We start from the raw sequence: 18,530 nt of genomic DNA on the forward strand, positions 1-18,530 counted from the left end.
GAGCAAGAGATGGGAATGAGTCAGAAGATTAGAACGGATTGCCAGAGTTAGTTTGACACCAGACAGGGGGGAAAAATCAGAGACTTGAGAAGAAGCCAGATTGAATCAGAGTCAGGTGGGAGAAGAGTTTGAGCCAGAACAGCTGAGTTGAACCAGCCAGCTAGAATTCAGAGAGAACAAGAAAGTTGTGAACTTATTCAGCAGCCAGTCTCAGAGGCTGAAAACATTCTAGGCCTCAATTAGATTGTATGGAAGCTAGAAGCTTCCAGGCCTAGACCTGGGTAAGCAGACTGAGGCAGTAAGCCTCTGAGATGACAATTACAACAGGTGAATAAAAGCTACTTTTACATATCCCAAGGCTGGCCTTGAACTCAAGGCAGGCCTGTTGCAGTCTCCAGATTCCACTGAGCCTGGCTCACAAGCTTGTGAAGCCCACTGCCAGGGGGAGACAGAGCCTAATCCTAGCTATTCAGCAGCCGGGGCAGGAGGCTGAAGACCTGTGTAGGTTCCACAGAGAGGTCACGGCCAACGAGGTCAAGATCCCGGGGCCCACAGATCAGGTAAACAAGATAACCTAGAACATTTACCAGTCACGTGTGAGGCCTGGGCTCCATTCCAGCCTTGCAAAAGGGAACCTGTGTCAAAATAGGAGCTTTGTTTCCTTTCTGTGCTGACTCCTGCTATCTGATAGAACAATGGTGATTTACAATGAAATCTCCAAACAACCGCATAAACAACCTGAAACGCAGTGAGAAGAACGATTCTGCTGTCGATGGAGACACGTCCTCGCAGATGACACTTGACAACAAATCCTCCTGTTTGTCCTCCACGCTCCAGTTGGATGTGAGCCCAGTAATTACTTCTTAAATCACTTTAATAGATATGGTGTGCCAGGGGCTCCTCTAGCAGCTATGTGATTTCAAAAGGGGAAAAGGTAAGTTGGTTGTGGTGGCATGGGACTTTAATCCCAGGACTGGGAAGGCAGAAGTAGGCAGATCTCTGAGCTCAAGGCCAGCCTTAAGATCCAGTTCAATAAAGGCTGCATAGTAAGACCCAGTTTTTGTTTTGTTTTGTTTTTTTAAATTAAGATGTGGTAAGAAGAGGGTGACGTGATGTTTTCTGCCAATGAAAACCCAATGATTGCTTTTTATCAGTCAGATTAATAAGCACAGTAAATGTTCATATACTGTGTAAGTTGGTAAACTTTTATTGCTTTGAGACGGGGTCTCCTGTATCCCAGGCTGGCTTGGAACTCCCTGTGTAGCCGAGGATGGCCTTGAGCCTTTCTGTTCTTGCCTCTGCTTCGTTGCGCTAGGATCACAGATGTGTGCCACCATGCCCTGTGTAAGGGTCGATGGGGAATAGAGCCCGGGCTTTGTGCGTGCCAAGCAAGTGCTTACCTGCCCCTCACTGAGCTACTCTGCAAAGGTCAAAGGACATCCAATACAAATGCTAAAACTTGTTAGAGGATTGGTATCTCTAAAGGTAACCATATTGGCACGGTTGTTTGGCTTTTGGTCTGGGAACCATTAACTGCACGTCTGCACCAGTAAAACTTTAACTTATTTTTCAACAGCTGGAAGTGAAGCGGGCTCCGAGCAGGGCAGGGAGCCCTCAGACAAAGCCAGCGAGGAAAATGAAGCTCCCAATCTTCATAGCAGATGCGTTCACTGCGACAGCTTTCCGGGGCAATCCTGCCGCAGTCTGCCTCCTGGAGCGCGTGAGTACGCGGTTCTCAAGGGCCAAGCCTGAACTTCCAGATGTGTGTAGAGCCCTTGACGTCTGTAAAAGACATGAGGCCGTCCTGCGTGTTTGCCACTTTGGCTTGTGTTCTGTGTCACGTCGCTGATGGCCATGTCTTCAGGTTATGAGGGAATGGCTGTGCCTAGACTGGGTCAGAGCCACAGAGGCTCCCAGGCAGGGAACCTGGCAGCAGCTGGGAGTCGGGGCTCATGCCTGCAGCTCTGGTGTTCCAAAGGAGAAGGCAGGAGATCATGAGTCTGCGGCCAGCCTGGGCTACATAGCAGATCCTAGGTCAGCCTGGACTATGTGAAGAAACTCATCTTACAGAATCAAAAATAAATAAGCAAATAAACATAAAAACGTAGGGGGATGGGTTCCTTCTAGCTGCCAGAGTTTAGTTTTATGACTAGATATGGTCGCAGCTACCTTTGAGTCTTACTTTAGGGACTCTCTCATAGGGGTTGGGAGAAGGTCTAAGGCGGGCTGGCCTTAAGCTCCCTGCGTAGCTCAAGCTCTCTTCAGACCCCATCTGCCTCAACCTCCTTAGTGCCTGCCTGGGTTACAGCTGCCGGCCATCTTTCCTGGCTTTAACCTTTCCTGTTCCTCAGACATTTAGAAGTTCTCTCGAAGGCTGAAGGCTCATTGTTTCAGAGTGGCTACTGCTCTCGCAAAGGACTTATGTTCCATTCTTCACACCCATGTGGGACACTTACAACTGCTTGTGGCTCCAGCTCCCGACGGAGATCTGAGAGATCTGACTGACACTCTCTTCTGACCTCTGAGGTCACTGCAATCATGTGTACAAACCCAAACACACACATACACATACATACACACACAAACCCACACAAACCCAGATACACACACATGCACTTGCACACACACAAACACACAGACATGTCTGCACTCACTTTCTCTCTTCCGATCTCCAAAGGCTCTATGCTCAAGTGTATTGACTGACACACAGACATTCATTCTCTCTCTTAAAATAATTGTCAAAATATATTAAAAATCTCTTTAGGATCAAGAAAATAAGGCACCGGCAAAGAATTAAGGAGAGGCAAGGAATTGATCTCCACTCTGTGGAAAAGTTAGTTTGCCAAAACTCTCCCTTTGTAAATAGCTCTTTTGTGGCTCCCATGCTGGCTCAGCAGGTAAAGGTCCTTGGCGCCAAGCCTGAAGACCAGAGTTCAATTCCTGGGAGCCACAGAGTGGACACAGACAACCTCCTCCTGCCAAGTCATCCCCCGGCCGCACAAGTGTGCCACGGCCCCCAAATAAATGAGTTAGCTGAATTAAAAAAAAAAAAAAAGCCCACATAGTTCTTAGATTACAATGATTGCTAATGAGATTTTTTATTAGAATAATTGCTAAATATACTAATTATAATAATTAACTATCCCTTGGCCTTCTGGATGAATGTTGTGTCATTTCCTGGATAATAAGAAGCAGGGGCCTTCGCATGATGCTTTATATTCATAGTCAACTTGACAGGCACTAGAGTGGCCTTGGTGACACATCTCTTGACGCTTCTGTGAGGGAGGCCTCAGATGAGGTTCTGGTATAGGAAAGACCCACCGTGACTGTGGGCAGCACCGTGGGCAGTAGATGAAGTCCGGGGTGAGCATGCATCCTGTGATGTGAGCAGAGCCGGGTCAGGGATCATGGTCCTCGGAGAAAGAGGTCTTGGGTGAGGCTCAGGAGAGTGGCAAAGCTTTCCCCTGGTCTGTGTGCCGATGCTGACAGAGTGTTGGGACTGCAGCTTCCTATTCTGGTATGGTCACATATTAGACTCTTCCCCATAGAGCCGTGACGCTGACACTGGCTGGCCCCTCCTCCCCTGCTATACAGGATGACCATGTGGAGCTTCCATGAGTAGTAGGCGCCCTCTGTCAGAGCGAGCACAGTCCACCCATCCCAGCTCTTCTGTGTGTGTGCCTGTCATTTCTTCATTCCCTCATCTCCCCAGTCAGGTTTCCAGGGCCAAGCTGTGTGGACAAAGGACTATAGAGTTTCATGGGTGGGAATCTTTGACTGCACAAAAGGAGAAAACCGGGGTGGGTGAGGCTGGGGGTTGGGGGAGCCGTGCATAATCAGTTCACCATGGTCTAATTCCCAACATCTACATCGAAGGCACCTGTAACCCCAGCATCCTCACAGTAATGAGTGAGTGGGAGATCAGAGAATCATCTGGAAGCTTGCAGTCCAGTCAAGCTGGACCACACTGTGTGGTGGCAGAAACAACAGCAGCCCTGCCTTGTGTTTCGACAGTCACTAGGAAGTTGCCCTCTGACCTGTGTACCTGTGCCTACTCTCTCTTTCCCCCTTCTCTCTCACTAAATACATATTTAATTTAAACTAATAAATAATTAATGCATTTAATTAATAAATAATTAAATAAAGATGATGGCCCATGCTTCCTGACTGTGGGTGAAGAGTGACTGGTGGTCCCACACTCCTACTCCAATGAGAAATACATATTTGGCAGCTGTGGGGATGGGGTACACGACAAGGACAAGCTCTTTATCTGCAGCCTTGTAGTAGTCTTGAGATTTGAAGAATTTTAATTTCCAGTTTTCCCCAGGTAATAAAAATTTGCACGGTTCTCTAAAACCCTTTTCATTTCCAGAGCACATACATCAATAAACACTGGACTGGAAAGACTCCTCTCCCTATTTCTAAAAGAAATGCAATTAAAATATATGCCATCACTTATATAAATTCTAAAGCTGTGTGTTTTCCTTTACGTGTGTGTGTGTGTGTGTGTGTGTGTGTGCATGTGGGTTATGCCACCTGTGTGCAGATGCACATGGAGGCCAGAGGAGAGGGGAGCTAAAGTTACAGGTGACTTCGAGGCAACCTCCTTGGGTTCTGGGAAGGCTTTCAGGTCCTCTGGACAAACAGCAGCACTGTTAACCGTGGAGCCATCTCTTCAGGTCTGGAAGTAAAACTTTAACTGAACCTTTCTGTCTCCATCTCCCTGGCAGTGGGACTGTAAGCAAGCACCACCCTTCTCGGTTTGCTTGCTTGCTTGCCTGCTTGAAGGGCCAGCAACATAGCTCGGCCAATGGAGGTGCTTGCTGCGCGCAAGCATGATGACCTGAGTTCAGATCCCAAAGCCCACTTACAGGTGGAATTCGAGAGCTGAAATGTTATCCTCTGACCTCCACGCGCATACCACAGCCTTTATGCCCTGGAAATATTAAATTAACTGGTTGGCATACAAGTACAGTCATGTGTCGGCACTAGAGAAGCACTTTGTAAGGATTGGTGTCTTTAATGTTATAAGGAAGAACAGAGGGGCTGGTAAGATGTGTCCCTTAAGTAAAACCACTTGCTGCTAAGACTCATGGCCTCCCACACAGTGGGAGGACAGAGCTAGCTTCCACACCCTTTCTTCTGACCTCTACACGGGCATGGTGGCATTCAAGCACACACCCCCAGTCCCCCTCCCATAAATGTAATATCTTTTTTTTTAATGTAAAATTAGGGGCTGGAGAGATGGCTCAATAGTTAAGAGAACTGGCTGCTCTTCCAAAGGACAAGTGTTCTGTTCCCAGCACCTACATGGCAGCTCTCAATTGTAACTCCTGTTCCAGACACACATGCAATCAAAACAACCATGCACACGAGAGAGAGAGAGAGAGAGAGAGAGAGAGAGAGAGAGAGAGAGAAGAGAGAATATGCCTCTATATGATCCAACTGTGAAGCATAAAAAAATTACAAGCTAAAGAAGACCCACCTGAGCATCTTAAAACGTGTCTACAAAGGAAAACAAACAAAGAAATAAGTGGATAAATGCCTGGGGCCATAGCCCAGTGATAGAGGCTGGCTAGCATGCAAGAAGCCCTAGAACTGATTCCCTGTAGCACCGGACCTTTTACTTGATAATACACTGAGGTCTTTTCACTTGTATAGAATCTGAAAGGTTGTCTCTATAAATTTGCCTCCACACGTAACTTGAGCTTCAGAAGTTGAGAGTAAACTGCTATGTTAACTAACAGAGAGTTTGCCACACCAGGGAGTCCAAAGTCTCAATAACTGCTTGTTTCTAATTAGACATTGGAGGAAGACGCCCATCAGCAAATTGCGAGGGAGATGAACCTCTCAGAAACGGCTTTCATCAGGAAACTGCAGCCGACTGACAGCTTCACACAAAGTAAGTGCATGTTTCTTCGTTCATTCCTGGGTGGGAGGTTTAAGGGAGATGTTAATGTGTTATTTGCATGCCGACAGCACCCTTGGGTCTTCTCATCTAGGAGAAGGTATACTGAAGTTAAGTCTAAATGTATAGTTTAAGGTGTCCCCCACCACCTAAGTGCAGTTGTTGAAAGTGGGTCCCCAGGGCAGCGTGTGGGTAGCTGGGCCTAAAAGGAGATGACAGTTGACATCTTTGAGGGTGTGTTTGGGAATCTCAGGACAGGATAGAACTGACATGGGTATTGGGTGCCCTCTTGTGGCTGTGCCTGCCCGGAGCTGATGTAGTTGAGAAGGCGCTTGGCAGGTGCCAGCCCCTAGGCGGTGAACCTCTAAGCCATCAGACCTATAACAGAGAATTTCTCTTGAAGAGTCACCCAAACCGTGGGGTTCTTCTATAGCAACCCAAATGGACTAAGAGGGTGTTGGTGAGCCTACAGTTTTGGCTCTACACCTAACTGCAGGGAGCCTGTGGATGTCTGCACTGGTCATTTGACCACAGTTCGCTGCTAGCCACACCATCGAGAGATTTAGGAAAGTCTGAAAGCTGGAAAGCCTGCATGGGGTCTGACTTGCATCCCTTTGGCTTTTCCTCCTCTGAAGGCTCTCGCTTTGGACTGAGATGGTTTACGCCAGTGAGTGAAGTCCCCTTGTGCGGCCACGCCACACTGGCCTCTGCGGCTGTGCTGTTTCACAAAATACGTAATGTGGATTTTTTGTATGCTTGTATCTGTGCATGTGTGTGTATAGGTGGTTTCTTGGTTTTGGTTTGTTGTTTGTTTGTTTGTTTGTTTGTTTGTTTTTTCTGAGCTAGGTAGCTGTCTTGGAACTTAATCTGTGGACTAGGCTAGATCTCTAGCAGAGATCTTCTGCCTCTCCCTCCAGAGCTGGGATTAAAGGTGTGTGTCACCACACTTGGCTCCTGGATGTCTGTTTTTTGAGACAGGTATTTATATGGCCCAGGCTTGCCCTGGATTCTCTGTGTAGCTATTGCCTACCCTGTGCTCCTGACTTCCTGCCTCGATGTTCCTAGTACTGGATTCCGTGTATGCACCACCAGCACTCCAGAGGTAGAAGCAGACGGATCTTTGTGAGTTCAAAACCAGCCTGACCTACATAGGGAGTTCCAGGCTAGTAGGGACTTCATAGTTAAGATCTTTTCTTGAAAAAGAAATTAAATAATAATAAAAAATATTTAAAGTTAGCTGGGGGCTGGGCAGTGGTGGCCCATGCCTGTAATCCCAGCACTTGGGAGGCAGAGGCATGGATTTCTGAGTTCGAGGCTAGCCTGGTCTACAGAGTGAGTTCTAGGATGGCCAGAATTGCACAGAGAAATCCTGTCTTGAAAAACCAAAATAAATAAATAGATAGATAGATAGATAGATAATAAAGTTGGCTGGGTCAGTAGCTCAGTGGTAGGTTACTTGCCTTGAATCTGTATACTGGCAGGGTGGAGGGTCCCAATACCAAACTTATTTTCCTGACCTTTGACCCCTCCTCTGTCCAGAGAACAGGAACAGCACCCTGACCTTTGTCACAATGAGCGGGGAGCTAAAGGCCAGAAGAGCAGAAGATGGGATAGTCCTGGACTTTCCTGTCTACCCAACCTTTCCCCAGGTTAGCTCCTAGTTACTGCACTCTCATAGGCTGCTAAGGTGTGCAGTTACTGCCACGGACCGAGTTCAAGCCCACGGCTCTCCTGTTCATCACTGACTTTATCTCTGCCCCCCTTCTAGGACTTCCATGAAGTTGAAGACTTGATAAAGGTGGGTGAAAAGAATCCAGTTAGGGCCTGTGTGGTTTGGTCAATTATTCATGTTTGAACAGAAAGCTCTGGTGTGATGTCGTTTACTGCTAAAATTGGCAGCGTGAACCTAGGAGACCGTGTGTGTGTGTGTGTGTGTGTGGAGAGGGGTGTGTGTGCAGGTGGAGGAGTAGGAGTAGTAGGGGCTAAAAAATGAGGCCTACGGAAGTCTCATGTAATAGCCAACTTTATTCAGAGCATCAGACAATATACACTCTGAGGGTTAAGAATCACCTGGAGTGGGTAGTGGGTGGTGGGTGGAGGCCTTTAATCCCAGCAGATTAAAGGGACACAGAGACAGGTGGATTTCTATGAGTTTGAGGCCAGCCTGGTTTACAGAGTGAGTTCTAGGACAGCCAGGGCTACACAGAGAAACACTGTCTTGAAAAACAAACAAATGAGGAGAGGGGATGGGGATGGAAGGGAGAAGGGAGAGAGGGAGAGAGGAAGAGGAGGAGGAGAAGGAGGAGTAGGAAGAAGAAAGAGGGGAGAGAGGGAGAGAGGGAGGGAGGGAGAGAGAGAGAGAGAGAGAGAGAGAGAGAGAGAGAGAGAGAGGTCACATGACTAAAGTGTACAGTCACATGGACAAGCTGCACATGGCCAAACCATGTTTTTCCACAGAGGAATATAAACAAATAATAACCAGTTGTAATGAATAATTTGAAGTAAACCCACTCCTATTAACTACACCTGGGAGGGGCCCAAAGCACATTTAGAGAACATTGTTTTTTAAGAAACTGAGGCATTTTCTCACAGGCACTAAGAATTGTCCCTCACACTATTCCATTCTAACACGTGTGATCCTATAAAATGGGCCTCCTGGCAGTGCAGGCCTTGCCATGGGAACCTGGGTAGTTCCAGGTCAGAATGTTAGCACTGTGTTTACTTAGACAGATCAAGTTCACTGAGTTGTAATCTTCCTTTCCTCACGGTGTAGCCCAGGCTAGCCTTGAACTTGCAATTCTCCTCCTATCAAGTGTTGGGATTACAGGTTCATACAATCACACTCAACTCATTTGATTTAACTCTAAGCAACCTAACCACCCTAGTGGGACAGGAGTAAGACCCGTATGTTTAGGGCCGACAGAAAGACAGAAAGGCAGGCCTGAGGAGGTGATGGGGATGGTACTGCCTCCTCAGCCTCCTTGAGCAGTGAAAGCATAGGAGAAATCAGCCTGGGGTGGGGTGGGGTGGAAGCACAAGAAGGAGAGCTAGGGATTTCCTTGCTTGTCTTTACAAATTCCTATACAAGTTCATACCCATATACAACAAAGGCTGGTCTTTTTTGTTCCCCCTACATTTCTTCCCCTGCCCCCACTGAAGCCCTTCTTCCCAACAATTTCCCTACTTTAAACTGCGTGTGTGTGTTTGTGTGTGTCCCACTGAGTTGCCTGCGTGAACACTGGGTGGTGGTGAGCATCATTTACTGGAATCTGGGCAATTTATCAGCGGCCACTTCACTGGCAAAATGATACCCTCTTCAGTTGCCATTAACTACCACTGGCCTATCAGGGAGACTGTGGGCCTCACAAGCCACTCATTTGCAGCTAGCCACAGCTTTTGGGACGTGATGAGCTCCTGAGTGTAGCAGTCATGTCTTGTCCATCCACTGCTCTCTTTCTGTCCTCTGGCTTTTCACTCTCCTCGCCTCCTCCTTTATTATATTCTCTGACCCTTTTAGAAGGTAGGGTGACACCTAATCATTTACCAAAGCCACAAGAGTAGGTCCCTTGTAGGGTCCATAACCTTCCAGTGATGGTCACTTAACCAGGTGCGCAGTGTGAGGCCTGAGTCCCATGCAGTGAGACAGGCCTCCAGTCTAATGAGGAAGTGGTTGGTTACACCTCAGTGGTTGGTTACAGCCGTGCCACTACTACAGCCACTACTGCACCCGCACCGGGATGTTCTATAGAAAAGACCGGTCCATGAAATGTGTAGAAAGAAGGTGGGGCGAAGGATGGAAAATGCTGGCGGCTGGCACGGTCACCAGCTTGAGTGGTAGACAAGGAGAAAAAGTGCGAGTGCATCCCAGTGAGGACAAGAAACATGGCCTGGTCTCATCGTGGCTCTACAGGGCGTGAGGCGTCACAGCCACCATCATTATTATGAAGAAGATGGCTGAACTACTGTAGTTGTCCCATGTAGGTTTTAGAACCCCAGATGCATAGGTGAAGAAGGACGGGACCCACATCAGGGAGGAGATCAAGGGTGGTCATGTGAAAAACATGTTTGGGATTCTGCTGACCCCCCCCCCCATTCACTCTGGGGTGAGTATGACCATCTCTTTCCCTCCCCCTGTTGTGGGACTGACTTCAGGGAGATGTGAACCTTGTTTTTCATCTTAGAAGGGCACACAGAGCAGACCAGAGAAACAGTTCCGTGGAGTCTCCCTTGGTGAGCAGCGTGGGTGACTGGGAAGGAGCTGAGTCACCGAAAGGCCATGGCATAGGGGTCACCCCTAATCTACTCTTCTAACTGCAGGCCTGGCTACCTCCCGAGCAGTGTACCCCAGATACTTGCTGTTTCTCCTGGCTATGCACTCATGGTCATCTCTCCTCATGGCAGCTTCCTCCTCCTTCTCCCTCTTCCTCTGGGCAGCTTCCTCCTCCTTCTCCCTCTTCCCCTTCCATGGGACCTGGAGCGCCTCAGTCCTTAGAGGAGAAGTCACGTAGTGGGGACCATATCACTCTCCTGCCTGCCCAGGGTCTGGGCCTGGTACCAAAAGGAGAGAGCCAATTCCTACAACTTGTCCTCTGACTTCCACACTTGAGCCCACACACATACACAACACACATAAACCACACATACACACATATATATATCACATACAGACACACACACACACACACACACACACACACACACACACACACAAACAAATAAGTATATAAATGAATAGATAAAAAGGGTACAACCCAGGCTAAAGAGATGGCTTAGCGGTTAAAAGCACTGACTGCTCTTCCGAAGGTCCTGAGTTCAAATCCCAGCAACCACATGGTGGCTCACAACCATCTGTACAGCTATAGTGTACTCATATACATAAAATAAATAAATCTTTTTTTAAAAAAGGTTACAGCCTCCAGAAAGTCTCTTGTGTCACCCCCGTCCCCTACACACACACACACACACCATCACCAGGGCTTACAGGTACGTGCATGTGGCTTCACCTGGCTTTTTATGTGGGTGCTGGGGATTCGAACTCAGGTCTTCATGCTTGACCAGCAAGTACCTTACTCATCTCTCCGGCCCCAGCCCTTTAAGCAGGGTCTTTTGTTGTTCTGGAGTTCACTGATTGGGCTACATTGGCTACTCAGCAAAGCCCCAGGGAGCCTGCTATCTCTGTCTCCCCGAGGGTGAGATGACAACTGTTGGTCATCACGCCTAGCTCTACAAAGATGGATTGTGGGAGTCGAGCTCAGGTCCTCATGCATGCAAAGCAGCCACTTCATCAACAAAGGGAGCCATCTCTCCAGCTCAACTATGAACTAGGCATCCTTGTGCCTGGTCAGTATCCGCAGCTCCATGCATGCAAGGCAAGCCATAGTGTAGGGTTGGATGTCAGAGAGCAGCTTGTGTTTGGATTTGGGTGACAGAATTCAGGTTATGAAGCTCGGCAGCAAGTACCTGCACTCATTAAATCATCTTGTTGGCCCTCTGAGGCATTTTTGATCTACTTAACAGGCAGCCATAGGTGACACCCTGGTCCAGGACATCCGGTACTCTACAGATACCAGAAAACTCCTGGTCCGGCTCAGCGATTCTTATGACAGGTAAACACCACGTTTAACCATCTACCTGCCAGCCCCCAGATTTCCAGCTCTGCTTTGGTCAGGCTGCACTGTCTCCAAAGCATGGCTTCCCTTCCTTTTTCTTCTTCTGTGTATTCTGGCTGGCCTGGAACTCACTGTGTAGATCAGGCTGGCCTCACACTCACAGAGATCCACCTGCCTCTGCCACCCGAGTGCCAGGATGAGAGGCATCTGCCGCCATGCTTGGTCCAACCCCATTCTTTCCCATGGGGAGATGTCAGGACAGGCTCTCCTTTCCCTCTGCTGAGCCATCTGGGCGCAGTCCAGCCTCTTTCCCGTGTGCGTAGGGTGGGGTGGAGATGCTGATTCCTAACCCATCCTGTTTGTGCTCAAGGTCCTTTCTAGAGAGCCTGAAGGTGAACACAGAGCCTCTGCCTGCAATTGAGAAGACAGGGAAGGTGAGAGGCCTCATCCTCACTGTCAAAGGAGAGCCTGGGGGGCAGACGGCCCCGTATGACTTCTACTCCAGATACTTCGCGCCGTGGGTTGGTATTGCTGAAGACCCGGTGACAGGTACTCTCCAGATCAGGGGGATTTAATCAGGGAACTGGAGGAATACAAACAGCTGGCTACACACTCTGGGCCTCTGAGCGTGACTCTGAGGGGTTCTCTCGATGACGATAATTCAAGTGGGAAGGCCCATCTTAATTGTGGGACATTCCCTGGGCTGGATAAATGGAGAGAGGGGTCGAGGAGCAGCTGCGTCCATTGCTGGCTTCTACTGTGGATGAGATGAGAGCAGCGGCTTCAAGTTCCTGCTGTCGCCACATCCCAGCTGTGACGGGCTGTACCTTCAACTGGGAGCTCAAGTAAACTCTTCCTTATGTTGTTGTCTTGTCCCGGTATTTTATCCTAGCAACAGGAAAGAAATGAAAACAAATGGCCTTCTCTGACATTGCTGACCCTTGCTATCTGTTCTCTGAAAGAGGGTTTTGTGTGTCCTGGGCTGGTCTCTAACTTGGCACCTGAGCAAGGATGCCTTTGGGCCCCTGCTGATCCTGCCTCTTCCTTCCAAGTGCTGGGGTTACAGATGTGCACAGTCAGTCATGCTGTTGTGCCCAACAGCTTGGGCTGCCTTTGTTTTTCCATCTTTCTCTCCCTCTCCCCCTTAACTGAAATCTTCTGTGAGAAGATCCTTAAGAGGGAGAGGAAAGATTGTAGGAGCCAGAGGGTCGAGGACACCACGGGAACCTGGCCCACAGAGCCAGCTAACCAGGGCTCTTAGAGGCTCACAGAGACTGAAGCAACCATCAGGGAGCTTGTATGGGGCTGAGCTAGGTCCTCTGCGTAGGTTATGGCTGTGTTGCTTGGTGTTTCTGTGCGACTCCAAACAGTGGGAGTCGGGGCTGTCTCTGACTCTTTCATCTGTTCTTGGGACCCTTTTCTTCCTGCTGGGTTGTCTCACCCAGCCTTGAGGGTTGGTGCCTAGTCTTACTGTAATTTGTTACGCCATGTTTGGCTGACATCCCTGAGAGGCCTGCTCTTTTCTAAAGGGAAACAGGAATGTAGATCCGGAGGAGATGGGAGGTAGTTGTGGGGGAGGGTAGAGAGGGGAAACTGAGGTAGGAATGTAATGTATGAGAGAATAAATAAAAAATAATATAAAAGTAAATAATAATAATAATAATAATAATAATAATAATAATAATAATAAAGGTGGCATTGCAGTAGGTTGAAACCTGGTGACTGACAGCCAGGCCTTCCTAGCCCCTTTCACCTGGAGGGGTAACAACCCCTGAAAGTCTCGGTTCCTCCTCTATATGATGTGAATAATACCTCAGTGGGTTAGGTCCAGGACAAAATCCAATGTCTGGCACACAGTACATGCCCAATAAGCATAAACTATGCTCAGTCTCTGCCTCTTTTTCTCCTCCTCCTTGTACTGGGGAATGGACCCAGGCCCACCTTGCTTACACCTTGCTCCACTGCAGAGGTACTTCCACAGACCTTCATATTTTACAGTGCACTTAGAGCCATAAGCTAACAACTGCAGTCCTTGTTCCAGCTGGCAGCAGGGGAAAGACATCAAAGATGCGCAGGGATGTCATTCCCTCTACTTCTGCTCAGAGAACAGTGGTCTGTACAGCCAAGGGTGGGGATGCCTGATGGAGCAGGCTGCTGGGGGAAATGGAGTTCAGGGCTTAAAGAGGCTGAGCAGAGGCTCCAGGAGCTAGGAGCTGGGATGGCTCTGGGATCTTCACTGAGTTCTCTGAGAAAACAAGACCCATGAACAGGAAGTCCAGCAACGTATTACTTAGGACACAGGGAAATGGCCACAGCATTCATGAAACCCACTGAGTCTCTCCCCATGGATTTTAGTTAGGGTTTATGTTGCTATCATGAAACACCATGACCAAAAGCAGGTTGGAGAGGAAAGGGTTTTATTCTGTGTATACTTCCACACTGTAGTCCATCAATGAAGGAAGACAGCACAGGAACTCACACAGGACAGGAACCTGGAGTTGATGGCTTGCTCAGCCTGCTTTCTTATAGAACCCAGGACCACCAGCCCAGGGATGGCACCACCCACAATGGGCTGTGCCCCCCATCTATCACTAATTAAGAAAGTGCCTTACAGCCAGATCTAATGGAGGCATTTTCTCAGTTGAGGTTCTTGCCTTTCCAATGACTTTAGCTTGTGTCAAGTTGACATAAAACTAGCCAACACACTCTTATAGGGCACTGGGCTGCATGCAAACACACAGCTGCTTCTCCAGACGGTATCTGACAAACAGTGCACTTTTTATTTTACGTTTGATGTTTTCTAGATGGCAAAAGTCTCCAGACCAGCTAGGGTGGAATGGGATTGAGGGGTTCTGGGACATGGAACTTTTAGCGTCCAGTCTTGGGAAAATCAGAATGCTGGTTACCATACTTAGATACCCCATAATACTCAGTAAGCTTGTCTGGTGGATGAGAAAAGAGCCTTTAAAAAAAAAGAAAATTCACCTAGCCGGTGAGTGGTGGTGCATGCCTTTAATCCCAGCACTTGGGAGGCAGAGGCAGGTGAATTTCTGAGTTCAAGGTCAGACTGGTCTACAGAGTGAGTTCCAGGACAGACAGGACTACACAGAGAAACCCTGTCTAAAACAAAAAAACAAAACATACAAAACAAAACAAAAAAAAACCCCCAAAACAAAAATTTTAAAAATCACCTAAAGATTTTTCCAGCCAGTTATAGTTACAGTGTTTTTACTTCTCCTTCTCTTCTTCCTCATCCTCCTCCTTCTTTTCCTTTTTCTTGACAGATTTTTGTGTATCCTAATCTGGCCTAAACTCCTTTTGAAGCTCATAAATTCTTAAAACAGGCCTCAAAAACCTCTGTGAAAGATTCCAGGGATTTTGAGAGAACCCATTTATAACCCCCCATGTTTAATTCTTTATTCCACACTCTGCTGTGGCCTAGTTGACAAAAGATTAGATCATCCAAGGTTCAGTCAAACTGGCTCAGTGATTATCACTTACACAATGAGGGGCACACCATTTCCGTTTTCTGTGCTTGTTCTCAGAGCTTCTGTCTTTTCAGGATCTGCACACACCGTTCTCAGCAGTTACTGGTCCCAGCAGCTCAGGAAGAAAGAGATGCGAGGTAGGATGATTCCTCCTCTCTCATTGGATGCTTGGGTGTTAAATTCAAGGCTTTGCAAATGTTCGACCATAGAGCCATAGCCTCATCCCTTAACTTTTGGGAACAAGATCTTGCTATGTGGACCAGGTTGACCTCAAATTTGCATATACCTCCTGAGGGCTGGGATTGTACAATACTATACCCAGCTCAAATACCTCCTGAGGGCTGGGATTGTGCAATACTATACCCAGCTCAAATACCTCCTGAGGGCTGGGATTGTGCAATACTATACCCAGCTCAAATACCTCCTGAGGGCTGGGATTGTGCACTACTATACCCAGTTCAAATACCTCCTGAGGGCTGGGATTATGCAATATTATGCCCAGCTCAAATCTCTTCTTTGCCTCATTTTAGGCTTGTATCTATTCTCATATGCATTAGCTTCTTAAAAATGTAGTAAGAGGTGGTTGGTAGTAGCTCACATCTTTAATTCCAGCACTCAGAGGCAGGCGGATCTCTGAACTCTTGGCCAGCTTGATCTACAGAGTGTGGTCCAGGACAACCAGAGCTACACAGTGAAACCCTGTCTTGAAAAAAGCAAACCAGGGGTTGGGGATTTAGCTCAGCGGTAGAGTGCTTGCCTACCACTTGGTCCTCGGCTCTGGAAAAAAAAAAAAAAAGAAAACCAAAACAAAAAAATACTAAGATATTATGACTCATGTGAAATTTCCCTGTAACATCTCCCCTTCAATGATCTCCCACTCCCAGCCCTCTTCACCCCTGCCTCCCCAAACACAAATAAGTGCTTAATAAGTGCTTGATGAGTATAATTAGCTTACTATGTAACTTTTGAGAAGGACAACCCCTTTTCTCTCCTTTGGGTGAGTATAATGACTTTCTGAGCCCCTGGAAGACTAGGGCTGTGCCTCTTTTGTGACCTGGCACATACAACTGCTTTAATATGCAATGAAGAAACAAACTCACTCTATTCATATCAGAGCTGAAGGTGGGACCTTCTCAGAGGCCCAGGAAGGAAGGTCCGGCAGTGTGTGTGCCACTGTGTGTGGAACTCTGGGGCTGCAGGAGAATGGGGTGGAGGTGGGAGGGGCCGCGGACACAGGGAGGGGGGCATTTATCCTGGAAAGTGGCCTGGGAGGCGTCTTGGGTTTGTTATAGTCAACCCTGCCCTGGGTGGTAAATCCCAGGGGAAATGCTCTTGATTGGCACCAGGTTGTGTTCTCCTCAGCCTTTCAGTGTTCCCGCCGAGGAGGGGAGCTGGACATTTCCCTGCGACCTGATGGGCGCGTTGACATAAAGGGCGGAGCTGTTATTGTCTTGGAGGGCACGCTGACCGCCTAGAGATGCTCCTGCTGGGCTTGGGGCCACTGTTCCACAAGTGTCTTCTCTAGAGCCCAGAACCCGACCCAACCCAACTCAACAGCAGATGCACAGAGCTTGGTTCAGTCGTCGTGTGAACCCAAAAGGGAAGACACCTGATGGAGGTGCGGTAGTGTCTCCAGAATCCTTTCCCGATGGTGGGCTCTGAACTCTGCCTGTGTGTGCATCTTCAGTCCCCACAGCAGATAGGGATGCTGCCCCTTCTTTTGATCATGACTGCCAATCAAAGTGAGAGGTGCACTGATAAGGAGCCAGAGAATGCCATTTCAATTGAGGTATGGGTACCTTAGGGCATTTCACAGCCCTTTAGAAGAATAAATAGGTGTGTAGAATGTTGTGTTGCCAAAAAACATTTTCTCTCCGCCCCCTAAGGTTCCAAAGACCAACCAAGGCACACCACCACCAAAGCTCCCCTAGGGCACCAATGAGTTATCAGACTTCTTTACAGAGCAGAGGTGAAGGTTTCCTTACAGCGGTGTGGGTTCCATCCCCTAAAATGTGGCACCAGAAGGGCTTTTACATAGCATCAATGGTGACCTTCCTATAGTGGCACAGATGGAGCCCAGCTCCCCTAATCTCTGCTGGCCTGTGTCCTCCAGCCTCTTTGAGGCCATGTGCAATTAGGGCAATGTTGCATACATAGGAGGTAGTGAGTGGCTGGGTTCTCAGAGGAGGCCCCGTGATCTCCCCATCCCTCTATGAGGAGATGTAAACAGTCGCCAGACCCAGCTGGCATGATCTTTGGCAAGTGCGCACAGCTGAACTCCTGAAGATGGAAGTTGCTTGGCTCAGGGTATGGTCCTGAGCAACATGCAAAAGTCCATCTCCTGATGTAATAATACTAGGAAAGATGAGGGGGCTGGTGAGATGGCTCAGTGGGTAAGAGCACCCGACTGCTCTTCCGAAGGTCCGAAGTTCAAATCCCAGCAACCACATGGTGGCTCACAACCATCTGTAACATGATCTGACTCCCTCTTCTGGAGTGTCTGAAGACAGCTACAGTGTACTTACATATAATAAATAAATAAATCTTTAAAAAAAAAAATACTAGGAAAGATGAGTAGACTGAAAACTGTTGGAGGCTGTGCTGCAGGGCTGGGGTACGTAGGACCGTATGGGCTGTGAGGTCAGCAAAATGAAACAGTTCATGCTGGGGGACAACGTAGAGTAATTTCAATGAGCTAAAAAAAAAAGAGTTGGGGGCTTGCTGAGTGGCTGAAACGCTTGCTGCCAAGGCTGACACCCTGAGTTCGAATCCTGGGACCCATATGGTAGAAGCAGAGATCCAACTCCTACATGCTGTCCTCTGACCTACGTACACATAGGTGCTATAGCATGCACACATCCACACCTATACATGCATACCCCAAACAAATAAATGTAATAAAAATAATTTTCTTTTTTTTTTCACTTTATATGTTGGATGTCATCTGTTGTAATTATTAAAAAACAATCTACTCTGTCTCCGGCTACTCTCCAGCCACGGTGGTCTCCCCTCCCCCATGGCTATCCCCAACTTCCCCGAGGCTCGCTCGGCTCGCTTGCTGCTGAACTGCTCAAATTCCCAATCATCTGTCCCTTGTGGCTAGTCTCTAACCCCCCCCCCCCCAGCCACGAATAAAGAAAACTCTTTATTCGTGCTTGTAATTGATCAGTCAGATTTATAACAGTAAATTCTCAACCCCCAAAATGCCCACTCAAAGAACTCAAAACGCGAGTTATTGATACAAGCTGCCCACCTTGATTGGACCAATTGCCTTATCTTACTCTACGGCTCTTCTGTGCTATCCATAGCTACCTGTGGCCATTTCAAGCCACGTGGATCTAGCTCATCTACCTCTCCTATAGGTTCCATCTTGTCTCCTTGTCTCTGTCTGTCTCTCTGTTTCTCTGCAAAACTCTCAGCCCACCTTCTTTTTCCACTGTCCAATCACAGAATCTAGCCTTATATTTTACTTGCCCTCATCTGCGTATAGACAACAATCTACACTAAAACTTAGGAGAATCTCAG

The 18,530-nt window shown here is 48.0% G+C and overlaps 1 protein-coding gene across 7 annotated transcripts; it reads left to right on the plus strand.

The window, feature by feature from the left end:
* Positions 1 to 643: 643 nt before the first annotated feature.
* On the plus strand, positions 644 to 17,983 carry Pbld1 (phenazine biosynthesis-like protein domain containing 1). Of its 7 annotated transcripts, XM_006514031.1 has the most exons (11): positions 732 to 934; positions 1,316 to 1,485; positions 1,577 to 1,720; positions 5,803 to 5,902; positions 6,544 to 6,642; positions 7,448 to 7,557; positions 7,677 to 7,706; positions 11,426 to 11,514; positions 11,888 to 12,066; positions 15,080 to 15,142; positions 16,368 to 17,983. In XM_006514031.1, exons 2-11 carry the CDS (start codon positions 1,450 to 1,452, stop codon positions 16,478 to 16,480), a joined length of 963 nt encoding a protein of 320 aa, XP_006514094.1. In that variant the 5' UTR covers positions 732 to 934; positions 1,316 to 1,449; the 3' UTR covers positions 16,481 to 17,983. The 7 variants fall into 7 exon arrangements, 5 of the variants coding, with proteins under 5 accessions (XP_006514093.1, XP_006514092.1, XP_006514094.1 ...); XM_006514030.4 differs by lacking the exon at positions 1,316 to 1,485 and having other exon boundaries at positions 644 to 843; positions 11,888 to 12,038; XM_006514029.4 differs by lacking the exon at positions 1,316 to 1,485 and having other exon boundaries at positions 648 to 843.
* The last annotated feature ends 547 nt before the right edge of the window (positions 17,984 to 18,530 follow it).

This window comes from Mus musculus, chromosome 10 (genome assembly GCF_000001635.26).
Source record: "Mus musculus strain C57BL/6J chromosome 10, GRCm38.p6 C57BL/6J".
Taxonomy (NCBI): domain Eukaryota; kingdom Metazoa; phylum Chordata; class Mammalia; order Rodentia; family Muridae; genus Mus; species Mus musculus.

Coding starts and splice junctions, on each gene's coding strand:
- Pbld1 (XM_006514029.4), top strand. CDS start 709: ATGAAATCTCCAAACAACCGCATAAACAACCTGAAACGCAGTGAGAAG. Junction 7,558..7,676: donor TCTACCCAACCTTTCCCCAG/GTTAGCTCCTAG, acceptor CCCCCCTTCTAG/GACTTCCATGAAGTTGAAGA. Junction 15,143..16,367: donor CAGGAAGAAAGAGATGCGAG/GTAGGATGATTC, acceptor TGTTCTCCTCAG/CCTTTCAGTGTTCCCGCCGA.